This window comes from Rhyacophila brunnea, unplaced genomic scaffold (genome assembly GCF_057557595.1).
Source record: "Rhyacophila brunnea isolate RB1 unplaced genomic scaffold, BYU_Rbru_1.0 scaffold_12, whole genome shotgun sequence".
Taxonomy (NCBI): Eukaryota; Metazoa; Arthropoda; class Insecta; order Trichoptera; family Rhyacophilidae; genus Rhyacophila; species Rhyacophila brunnea.
In genome coordinates, this window is record NW_028232774.1 from 14,802,119 (window position 1) to 14,814,899 (window position 12,781).

At 31.0% G+C, this 12,781-nt stretch overlaps 1 protein-coding gene across 4 annotated transcripts in view; it reads left to right on the plus strand.

Annotated features, from left to right (window-relative positions):
- The window catches only part of rg (A kinase anchor protein rugose), a 684,927-nt gene that overhangs the window by 269,731 nt on the left and 402,415 nt on the right, over window positions 1-12,781 (plus strand). For 2 of the 4 annotated variants that reach the window (XM_085960838.1, XM_085960839.1), the window contains exons 8-9: window positions 334-573; window positions 4,222-4,329. In XM_085960838.1, coding sequence (XP_085816964.1) covers window positions 334-573; window positions 4,222-4,329 — 348 coding nt within the window. The remainder of the gene's footprint in view (window positions 1-333; window positions 574-4,221; window positions 4,330-12,781) is intronic. The other 2 variants (XM_085960840.1, XM_085960841.1) reach the window with 1 other exon arrangement.

The following is a 12,781-nucleotide window of genomic DNA, read 5'->3' on the forward strand; positions in this document are numbered from 1 at the left end:
TTTAGTTTTGAATACTTTCTTAGAAGATACTCGTATAAGAAAGAAATTGGCGTTATGTTTTCCAGATTCATAAAAAGCACTGCAATGATGGCATGCGATTATCGCATAAGTAAAATCATCGCTCAATGTCCCTCTTCTAACATTGTCAACTGTTAATTAATTATATATTATAAACTTGTTAAATAACTATTAAATATTGTATTTTAATTTCAGCTTAATAATTATCTATGTTGTATTTCAACTAATAATGTTTTATTCTGTGCTAATCATATTATTACTAATCTATTACCATCCCACACGCTGCGATCCGGGAATTTCTTCTTGCAACGACAGAGCCAATTCCGCTTCGACAACGAGTGCAACCTGAACCTTCCGGAAAATCACAAGAGGGTGAGCGAAGTTGTGCCATCGGCCGACCTGAGCCTGGAGGACCCGTGGGCGGCGGACGACTTGCTTGCAACTTCCTCTAGCGTTATATCCGCCTACTCCAGCGCTCCGCCGCCCAAAACCATGCTCATCCTTCCAGCTTTGACAGTAGCTGCAGATCCCGTAGAAATTGCAGCATGCAAGCGTGTAAGCATGAAACGCTTGAAATTTATTTTCTTTGCTAATTTTGTGTGTACGGAATAAAACGCCTGTCTTATTTTCTGTTAGCCTAATACAATTTATTTATATTTGAAAGATTTTTTTCAAGATGGTGACAAAAATATATGATACAGTCTGACAGACATGAATATTGCTTGGTTTAACCGCCGCATATCAAACTTTACAATTGATTTTCTGTAATTTTAAACATATAAATTATGTCTTCACAAATAATGAAACGCTCCACCAACAGTAGAAGAACCGGTGATATATCTACCTCGTACGATAAGGTACTTTTAATATTTTCTATGTTAGAATTTTTAATAATTTATCGAATGGTGAAATTTTAACAAAATGTTTATTTTTAACTATTAGTAATATTGTGCGTTAACACGTTGTGCAAAAAAAATGGTAGGCATTTACATCGTAATTAATAATATGATGTTATTGACTCGTGAATGAAGAAGAAGAATTTTATTTGTACATTGACTTATTAATTTACAAACTTCATGAAACAAAATATATTTAACGGAAACAATTTAGTGTAGCTATATTAAAATAATCTTTACATACCTACTACGTGTATTAAACAATTAAGCAAACGATTAGTTTTTGAGTTGAAGAGAGAAAATTAGCTTATTACAATAATATGGTATTAAACATAATATTATATTATGTATAATACTAGACGCATTTCACTCATTAATGATTACTAATTAATTTCACTGTGCATTCTTGATGAAACGACATGTTATTAGAAATAACAAACACTAGCAATAACAAACACTAGAAATAACAAACACCAATTGTTTAGTTATATGTTTTTAGTTGTGAAATACTAATGAAGCTTATAATTATACATTTGAAGTGTTTGTTATTTCTAATAACAAATATATTTGAGCTTTGATAAATAAAGCTCATACTGTGAGCGAAACACTTGAAACATTTTTATATAAATATAGTAGACAATACCAAGTAAAAATACAATTTTAGTAAGTCACTCCCACGGTGGAGTTATGCTAGATTATTTATATCTAAACGCATAGATGCAGGTTCTAATGTAGTTTCAACAAACATCCGGTGCTTTTATGTAAATATCTGTTTGATCCAGATCAAGGATCCAATAGATTGGGCGAATGGCTATTTAATTATCTTTCGTCGTAAAAAGTCCATTAATACAACCAACACTCTTTGTCTTTTTACGTGTCTACGTTTTTACATTTTAACGTGTCAGACCTACAGATTTTGTTGACGATATTCACTTCGGTGTGCTTTATTCTAAAAGTCGCATTTTCATGACAAAGCGGACTTTTTCCACACGTACATTGTCATATAGTCTATGACATGGCCAAAAGACTATAACAGTAGCCATGCAGGAACTTGAGACAGAATACATTTAAAATTATAATGTTTCTACTGATTTTACACTACACTAGCTAGCTCTATTCCAGAAGTAATTCCTAATCAAACGTGTATTTTATCTGGCATAATAACGGTACACATGTAAAAAAATATTTAACATTTACTTTAAAAATAATTACTTCGTATAATCCAATATTTTATCAAATAAATTACATTAGGATTCTCAAATAGATAAATGTAATCCCTAAGTGTTCTTTGTCGTCTTTTAATTTAAGAGTATCATTCTATGGTTGATATTAATAGGGTAGTAAATTGTGCCGTTAGCAATGAAATGACGCCTTGTATAATTGAATACTGTATTCTTAATTCAAATTTCACCGCACAACTTTTGTAGGTTAGTTAATAATATGATACTGACATCTTTGTATAATTTCAAGAATAGAGAAACTTTCAATGTAGGTAATTGAAAATCGTAATCATATGCAAGACACGATGATTATTATTTCACCCTTCGAATGAATTATTATTATTTTGTGTGGAAAACTTGGCCTCAGTTTGGCGCCTTCTTATGTCGGCTGCTGTGAGAGAGAGTGTGGAAAACTTTGATTGTTTCGTAGGCTTTATGTTTGTAATTTCTCGGTTTTACTATTCCGCCTGCATCTATTTGAATATATTAGCTTCCCATTCTGCGCTCCTGTGAGAACAAATTTACGAGCGGCTTTATCTCGTGATTTATATTATTATATACTTGTTGTATTATTTTTTTTTTAATATTTTGTTTCGGTTTTTCAAATTTCCGTACTTCTGTTTCAATGTTTAACATTATGTTTTCTTTGTCAAAATAACAAAAGGATATTTAAATTGGATGCTGAGCATTTTCATAAATTTCCATTGGATTAATTTATTATTCATCCCTGCACATAAAGGGAAATTATTTTTGGTTATTATTATATGAATAATTTTGACAGACAATCTGTAATAAGTACTTTCTCGGATTTAGTACCACGTGATCGTCACCTAATGTCAATTCAATAAGTACTATAAATATACCATCATAAATCATCCGGTGTTCGCATTTAACACTAAGCTCATCTTAGTATAAAAAGTATTGAATAATATGTCAAATGTCAGCATGTGGAGCCTTCACTCAGCGGACAACGTATGGTGGTGGATGTATAGATAAATTCCTCACATCTACATCATCCACAGTATCTTCTTTTCAAGCTCATGCTAAGTAAATTAAACATTTTTCGTCTAAAGTTGCAAGCTATAATAATTTTTAAATACAGTTTTTATTATGACTCGTACACACCTGCGAATTACAGCAGTTACGCGGCATTTTGGATACTCGTTTTTATTGTTTTCATCGAAAAACCACTATTGAAACCACGAATCTGTTTGAGATTGGTGAGACGCGTATTCGAGGTTCGACGAATTCTGCCACGTTACTCGCTCGGTTCAGTTGATGTTCGCAGGGTTGATGTACGGGGCATTTTATTCAAGGTACTTATTAACCTTTTAAAAAGATTTTTTGTCGCATTATAAGTTATTACATTTGTTATTTTAATAAAATTCTACGTGTTTTTTTGTTGTGTGTTGTATAATTATATGATTATCTAATTGTTTATCTGTTAGTTTGTCGTATATACCTATTAGTTAATTAATATCTATATGCCATGCTTTACTAGTTTTTATCATCAAAAATTCACTAAATACTGTTTCAATAAAAAGATGTTGTAAAATATAGATTATATTACAGTAATTTGCATTGTAAATATAATACATTTTTTTTATTTTAACACGTAAAATCTCAACCGTATAATAAATTCATATTTATCACAACAGTCCTTGGTTGTGAATATCTCCTGATAACGTAATTTATATTTGGTGAATGTCTGATGGAAAAAACGATATATTATTTATGAACAGTCATGAGTAACCTTTTTTATTCGATTACTAATTAATGTGTCTTATTTTAATCATTTCAATGGGTAGTAATTTTATTGTTTTTAAAATATTATTATGTGTTGTCTTCTAATAGCAATCCTGATTCCTGATAATATATTTCATATTTTATGTTGTATATATTGTTCGTATATTTGTGCTCATTTCTTACGTATTATTTGTTTATTTTTGTTTTGCATTTATTTACCTTTTGTTTTATATTTCTGTTGTGTTTTATATTGTTTGTTTTTCTATTGTGTTGTGTTTTTTTCTCACCTCTTTTCGCGCGTTTGTCGCGGCGGTCACTCCTCTCGGGACCCTGCCCTGCAGAGCCAGTTCCGCTTCGACAACGAGTCCCGTCCGATCCTTCCGGACAACTACCGCCGCCTGGACGTGTACGGCGATTACATTTCGGAAGTTGATCCGCCCGCAGCCTCCGTAAGACATTTCTATCGTTCGGTGGAAAGCAGCGATACTTTCCTTCTAACCACGCTTTCAATTTCATCAACCGGTTCGAACGAGCCGGTTGTTAAAATAATATTACTCGATTATCGAACCGGTTGTTGAATAATATTCATTCAAATATCAATTAACAAGTCAACAACCTATTTGCGGTGTCGGTATATTTTAAATTAACTCATTATCACCAATTATTATTTTTAAAGACTTATTCAGTTATATATTTGATGGTATAAAATAAAACTTTCCATATTGCTTTGAACAATAACTAAATAGTAATATGTTATGAAAAGTATCTGCTTACATATTTTATTTTCTTAAAAATGCGCAACCTACTTACCAACATTTACTAAATAAATCTACCCCTTTCTGGGCATTAGGCCGAAACTCTCTTCTGACGGTTTTATAACAATGAGTCTTCTGCAATACTGACAAATATTAATACTACCTACATTTTATTTTAATAGTGTTTTAAATGTCCAAAATTAGCTATGTTTTGTAACAAACCGTGACATGGTCCTATATCCCGAGAAGTCTTTGCTCAGATAACGCCCTGTGCCGTAAATAGCAAATCAGAGCAGTCGGACTTCGTCTCTAACCGGGGAGAATCGCTTGTTTTTAATCTTATTTTTATAAAATACACAAGAAATTGGATAACTATGTTGATATTTTCGTTAACTTATCGAGCGCTCCGGTTCGTAAAATTTCCCATTTCGAGCGCTGGCTGCCCTTGATGTAATATCTAAATATTTATATAAAATTACTTCTTAACTCATTCGCTGCTGAGTAGATAATGATTTTTTAATTGCCCCCTTTAAAATGCACGTTAATTACATCGATCGGCCGCCTGGTCATTACGCGCCGGGTGCGTCTTCCGCGTCCAAAGTATTAATACCAAATAAATTTCATAATTTTAAACGACATCTTTCAGACAGTTTTTCATTAACGAACGATTTTCTTTCAAAATTTTCTGTAAACTCATCGTATTTTGGCGTTAAAATACAGTGCGTAATCCCCCCCGTATACCTACGTAATTTCGGTCCACTCTGCTCAATTTCCTCACCGCATCATATATCAAGCAGCTGTGTATAATAAACAAAATTTTAATACGGCAAAGTGTTTCCGAACTCCGCTGAACTTTATTCATTTTCCGAATACTTATTAGAAAATACGAGCGGAGGCCGATGCGTATATTTTTCCGCTTTTCCGGGCGAGCGCAAAATAGCTCTAATGAAAAGCCATGATTATACCGAAATTAAAGTCGAAACCTACAGTCATATTAATCCACGTTGTTTTGTCGGACCCATGATAATTACATACTTTTAGATTGTTTAATGTATATGCCTGGTTGTGGCGAAGGGTGCCTGTTGAAGGTAGTTAGGCTGTAATCGGTAACTGAAAGAAAGTCCTACGATAGTAATATTTTTATAGGTCATTCATCTTCATTATTTTACTGCACAGAAAATATTGTATTTTTAGAATGGTTATTTCACGAAAAAAGACAACTGGCACTTAAATAAATTATAGAAAAGCATTCCCCTGTCGCGATTTAAACTCAGCCTAAAAATCTACTGTTTTGGTAATTTAGCGTTTTGTCCAAGCGTTTTGCATCATACATAATAGTTGAAAAAAATAATGAATATATTATACATCACTGTAAACATCTCAGGCTTTTATATCTATAGCCTAAGGTTTTAACATTTTGTGTGTGTATTTTTTACTTGTGTAATTGTTTGTGTGTGTTGTATGCGTGAAATGTACGAAATCAGTTAAAGCCTTTGTTAGATTGCGTTTGTGTTATAGCTCGTTATGTATTAGTGGAAGTGTTACGTGTCGTCTAGTTCAGTGTTTCTCAAGCTGAGGGGGCCTAGACCTCCTGCCATGGAGCCTTGAAATATTTCATTATACGAAGAAAAAAATCATAAAAACGTGATTAATATCTCGCATTAAACAGAGCAACTTCTTTGCAATCTAACTCGATGAATCTAATGATATTACAAACTACGCATAGTTAATGGTTTTTGTAAGATATCAGTGTGAATCCCAAATTCATGACGATTTGCTTTTCTGTAGGGAACTTTTGGCGACACCAAAAGGCATAGATCCACCATAATTTTTAAAATCATGATAAAACTGTATATATAATAATAATTAATGGTAAATAAAGTACTGTTAGTCACTAATGCGTCAATTACATTGAGCTTCTTTACGAGATGTTTGTTGGGAATTTATAATCTGCCTGTAAAGTCGCCCAGTGTAATCATCGAACATGTTAGCTTGTTCGATGATTATACGGGGCGACTTTATATCAATAATGTAATTCAATCAATGTAATTGACGCATAAAGACTAAAATTCTTGGGGAGGAATTCTTGGATTTTTTTTCTGATTTCGGGGGCCGTGGTATAATTTTTTTTTAGAAGCACTGGTCTAGTTGATGAAATAACCATTTATAAACATACCTGGAGACAAATGTCGTTGATAAATTATAAAATAACGAAGTTATTACATATTTAAATATCTTAATACGCAATTAAAGTTTATTTTTATGAAGGGTAGGTTTTAAATAATCGCCTAGTATGGAGTCTTCACCACTGAAGCTTCGCGTACCTATGTACATAAGTAAAGATAAACTACTAAACTTCTTAATTTGAAGTAAAATCAGTTTTATGGAAAATTCTGGGATATGATTTTGGCAATCATTTTTTCATACAACCATCCCTCATTACCTTTTAATGGTAATTAATGTTACACGAAAAATCGTGCAATTATTCCATGACACATTACCAACCTTGTGATGGATAACAATTATCCAGTACCATTAATGCTCGCGCTTCGAACAGATTAAATTGTTAATCAAATTTACCTGTGAAATTACTATTTCGGCTTATATAACGTACCTACGCTTTTCCCATCATATCATACCCAGATAATAACTACATGCGTACGTTATTAATATCGTATAGCGAAACGTTATGTATATTTTTGTTTATTTTAGTTACAAAAACCACAGTTTTCGATTAATAATTTATCTAATTAAAATAAACCATTATTGAACACTTTCGCCTGAACCAAAAGCTCGCTATGTCTACTTCACGGCAGGCATATTGTGGCACTGTGACATAATTATCGTCATTAGTTTATTTGAACAAACGTATTATATCGCTGCCTTATGTAGTAAAATGTCAGGTTTGACAAAATATGGAGAATCAGTTGAAGTTTATGAGCAAGGCTGCACTATTTTACAACGTTTTTCTTAGCTCATATTCTTATTTGTCCGGTACAAATCTTGCAATCGATTTTTAACTAACTTTCCGACTAGATAGACATTTGAAACTTTTAGAATATATCAGAATACGATGCCAATGCATTTTTTAATACTTTTAGCCATCTTTAAGTAGAATTGATTTCATTTTCAGTTAATTCTGTTTTGTATGAAAAGTTATTTCGGAAGAAATCCCTAAAAAGTAAAACTATTATTGGTTGCTAAGTGGGTCCTAGCAACTAAATTATTAATATTAATATATACGTGCGTTACTATGGAAATCAATATGACATTTCAGTATTATTTCTATCAAGTACATTTTTTGTTGATCGTTTAAGCTAGTCAATTAATTGAGTTAGCATTTACTTGGTAGAATTCCATTTTACAAGAAATGAAAATATAATTAATATTAAATTCTACAGGTTTTTTTAAAAAGGTTTGTCGATAGCTATTTCGGTTGTAACACCATTATCAAGACTATTCAGATAGGCCGTTTGCCTTTGCTTAAATACTATACGTGTATAGATAGAGACAGAATACATTTTCTTATTCGTTCCAGCAATATTATGAATTTTTACATTATTATTAATTTTAATATTATTAATACTTTGAAAACCCTAAGTAGGTTTTTTAAAATGGATATCGAAATTTTCAAAATTTATCAAAATTACAGTATTCGATGGTTATTTATTGACATTATTGATCAATTAAAATATTATTAGTATAATTGTCTTAATCGTGTGTTTAGATTATATTTAATAGTGGCGACGAATACATTACCAAATTTTCATTAATTATGTCATTACTTTTGGATAATTCGCGATTAATTTCTAACTGTTCAAGTAAATTTAATTTTAAACCTTTATTACATATATGCAAACATTGTGGCGTTTCATTGTTACTGATGCTATGCGAGTTTGATATCAAATGTTTAGCAAACTGAGAATCTGTTTTACCATTCTTAAAAGACCGGAGGTGCTCTTCAAAACGAGTTTTTATTGACCTGCCAGATTGACCAATGTAGCATAGACTACATGTGCCACATGTTATTTTATAAACTCCGCTTTTCTCCAGTTTGTTGATTTTATCTTTACTATTTTTTAAGTTTAATCCTAGATTATTATTCGCTTTGAATGCTACGTTAACGCTATGTTTAATTTCTTGATAAATTTTGTCTGAAATAATGCCGTGATAACCAATGGACTTGTAATAACGATTTGAATCTTTAACGTTAGGGTATATTGTTGATCTAGCTAATTTAAGTTGTTTTTTATATAATATTTTATCTACCATTGATGTTTCATATCCATTACTTAAGGCTATTTGTTTAATGGTATGTAGTTCATCCTCAAAATCTAATTTATTCATGGGCACGCTAACTAGCCTGTGTATCATGGCATGGTATGCCGCCAACTTATGAATCCATGGATGTTGCGATCCTTTATGTATAGTAGTTTCAGTATAGGTGGGTTTTCTATATATTTTGAAGTTATGTTTATTATTAACCCTCTGAATAGTGAGGTCTAGAAAATTAATTCTGTTTTCTATCTCTACTTCGACCGTGAATATAATATTACAGTGCAATGCGTTAGCCCTTTTGACGAACGAGTTAAGTTGACGGTCAGTTCCTTTCCAGCAAATCAAAATATCTACGTATCTATGGTAATATAATATGTCAGCTACTGAGTCTATTTTAAGTGATTCCGATTCGAATTTGTCCATAAAAAGTTCTGCGAGCAAAGGACTTAAAGGAGACCCCATAGGGACTCCGTCAAGTTGATTATAAAACTCTGAATTAAATGAGAAATAGTTATTTTCTACACATAATTTCATTAAAGAATAAATTTCTTCTAACTCAAATGGGTGTACTTTAGCTTTTTCTAGTTTTTCGTACACTATTTCTAAACATTCTTTAACTGGAATATTAGTAAATAAACTGGTTACATCTAATGATACCAGCTTACAGTTGCTAGGTAAATCTATGGTATTTATTTTATTAATTAAGTCAACTGAATTTTCTACGCTTCTTTTGGCTTTGAAATTTGTTAGATGTTTAAAAATTTTATTAATATAATATGCTAATTTGACTGTTGGCGTATTCGTATATGATACCACGGGCCTAATAGGAATATTAGTCTTATGTATCTTCGGTTGACCATATAATAAGGGTGCCATAGGATTCATAAGAGTAACACTACGTTTGATAGCTTCGGTGGGGAAAGTGATAGTGCAATCATTTATTAATGTTTTAACTTTAGATGCGATTTTAGACGTAGGGTCTTTATTGAGTTTAACAAACTCACGTTATTAACTTTTTCTAAATAATCTGCTCTGTTTATAATTACAACGGAGTTGCCTTTATCTGCCTTGGTGATCACCAAGTCGTAATCTTTAACTTTATTTTTAATAGATTTAAGATGTGAAATTTCGTCATTATTGACCACGCGTTTCTTCGTGTGCAATGCATCCGAAATCATTTTAGCTGTTGTATGTTTAAGTAATTTATTGTTATCAGCTCTAGCTAATGCCATTTCAGTGTCAATTGCTAGTAATTCCAGTTGTTTCTTAGATGGCAACTGTGGGATCGTTATTACAAGTCCATAGGTTATCACGGCATTATTTCAGACAAAATTTATCAAGAAATTAAACATAGCGTTAACGTAGCATTCAAAGCTAATAATAATCTAGGATTAAACTTAAAAAATAGTAAAGATAAAATCAACAAACTGGAGAAAAGCGGAGTTTATAAAATAACATGTGGCACATGTAGTCTATGCTACATTGGTCAATCTGGCAGGTCAATAAAAACTCGTTTTGAAGAGCACCTCCGGTCTTTTAAGAATGGTAAAACAGATTCTCAGTTTGCTAAACATTTGATATCAAACTCGCATAGCATCAGTAACAATGAAACGCCACAATGTTTGCATATATGTAATAAAGGTTTAAAATTAAATTTACTTGACTTGACGATTAATCGCGAATTATCCAAAAGTAATGACATAATTAATGAAAATTTGGTAATGTATTCGTCGCCACTATTAAATATAATCTAAACACACGATTAAGACAATTATACTAATAATATTTTAATTGATCAATAATGTCAATAAATAACCATCGAATACTGTAATTTTGATAAATTTTGAAAATTTCGATATCCATTTTAAAAAACCCACTTAGGGTTTTCAAAGTATTAATAATATTACAATTAATAATAATGTAAAAATTCATAATATTGCTGGAACGAATAAGAAAATGTATTCTGTCTCTATCTATACACGTATAGTATTTAAGCAAAGGCAAACGGCCTATCTGAATAGTCTTGATAATGGTGTTACAACCGAAATAGCTATCGACAAACCTTTTTAAAAAAACCTGTAGAATTTAATATTAATTATATTTTCATTTCTTGTAAGCTAGTCAAGTCAAGTTTATATGATTCAACAGAAAATTTAAAAACTTTGTATATAAAAAGTTATTTTTATTTTGTAATTATTTATAGACTTATTTTACCATAATATTTCAGATAAATTAGTATGACATCAACATGAATATCAAAGGAGTATAATAATTGTTTTAGTGCAATGCTACACTTTATTACATAAATTGTTTTAATTTAAATATGGGAGGGAATTTAAGGTGGTTCTTTATAATTTTGGATAAAATGTTAATATATTTACATATACATTTATAAAAATATCTAAATATTCTCTTATTGGTATTCAAAAACTTTGACAGCCATTTTCTCCTAACAGGTGTTTCTCAAATAGTGTACCGTATATATGGTTGAAGACACAATAACACACATCTTTCACAATCATAAAAAATACTCAATTTCTCATTTGTCATAAAAAATATAAGTCTTCTTTTAGACATTCATTGTACTAATCGTCACCTACCGTGGAAAGAGCCTACTGCGTGACTGTAGGATTAAACTTCGCCTCAGTTTTAAAGCACTTCGATTCATGTCATCTGTTTCTTTCGCTCCTACAGTTGGCAGTAATTAAATACAAATCAAGTGATACGATGAGGCCACGCGGGCTTTCTAATGTATAATTTGAACACAACTTTTAAGAAATGATTCCTTTTCAACGTATTAATGAAATCATTATATATTATCACAAGTGTGTAAACGCTTGTAACATTTTCAGGACTAAATTTATGGACATTCGAATAGAATTCGTAGGACATGCCTGCACTATACCATGTAGTATGTACTTTTAATATAATAATAAATTAGCCCTGCCTACTTCTTGCGCACGAAAAAAAATTGTATCTGCGCAACTTAAATAATACCATGTGGTTTTATTATAACACCTAATATACTTGGGATATATTGTGATCCGCGATTACACAATAATCTTTTATTGCTTCGTGCATGTCATCCAGGTCCTTTATTTTAAAATCGTGACACTTTTAAGACTAAAATATTATATTCTATACTACTCAACAGAGAAGCAGGGGTCGACCTCGTTGATCAAAATACACTTTTTTATCGTTTTAAATTTGTTACTAACTTTGTGCACGTCTTTTATTAATCGTTGTATTGTCTCGTGTATTAGTTTATTTCTGTCTTCTGTGTTTTGGGTTGTTTATACGTTATACTAAAATTAAGGTAAGTAACCCAATGTGATCCTTTACATTGTTTAAATATTATATACTTCCCATATCTATAAATATAATCTACCTCCCATATATACCTATATATTATATAGTCATAATGTACCTATTATTAGATATAATTTATTTCTTTTTATCGCCTATTTATTTTTTATCTGTGTACTTAAATATAACCTATCGAAAAAGTTCTACATGTTTACATATAGTACAAAATAAATTCAGTCTACAGTAAAAAATAATTTAATACAAAATTAGTATATAATTAAGTGTGTGTGGGAGAGATTTTTATTACATAGTACCTATTTAAAAAGAGATAAGTATCAAAAATGTCAAATTTAAAAAGTTTTTTTAAAATAATATCAACATATTTAATGACGCTTTTATAAGTACTCAGCGAGTCTATTCTATATACAAGGCCGCTAAAGTGATAAAGTGATAGTATTTATTACATAGGTACATTATGTATTGAGTGAGGTATTATAATTGTTACAATAAGTAAGTAATTAGTAAGTAATAAATAAGTAAGCAGTCTCATCCGTGAAAACTA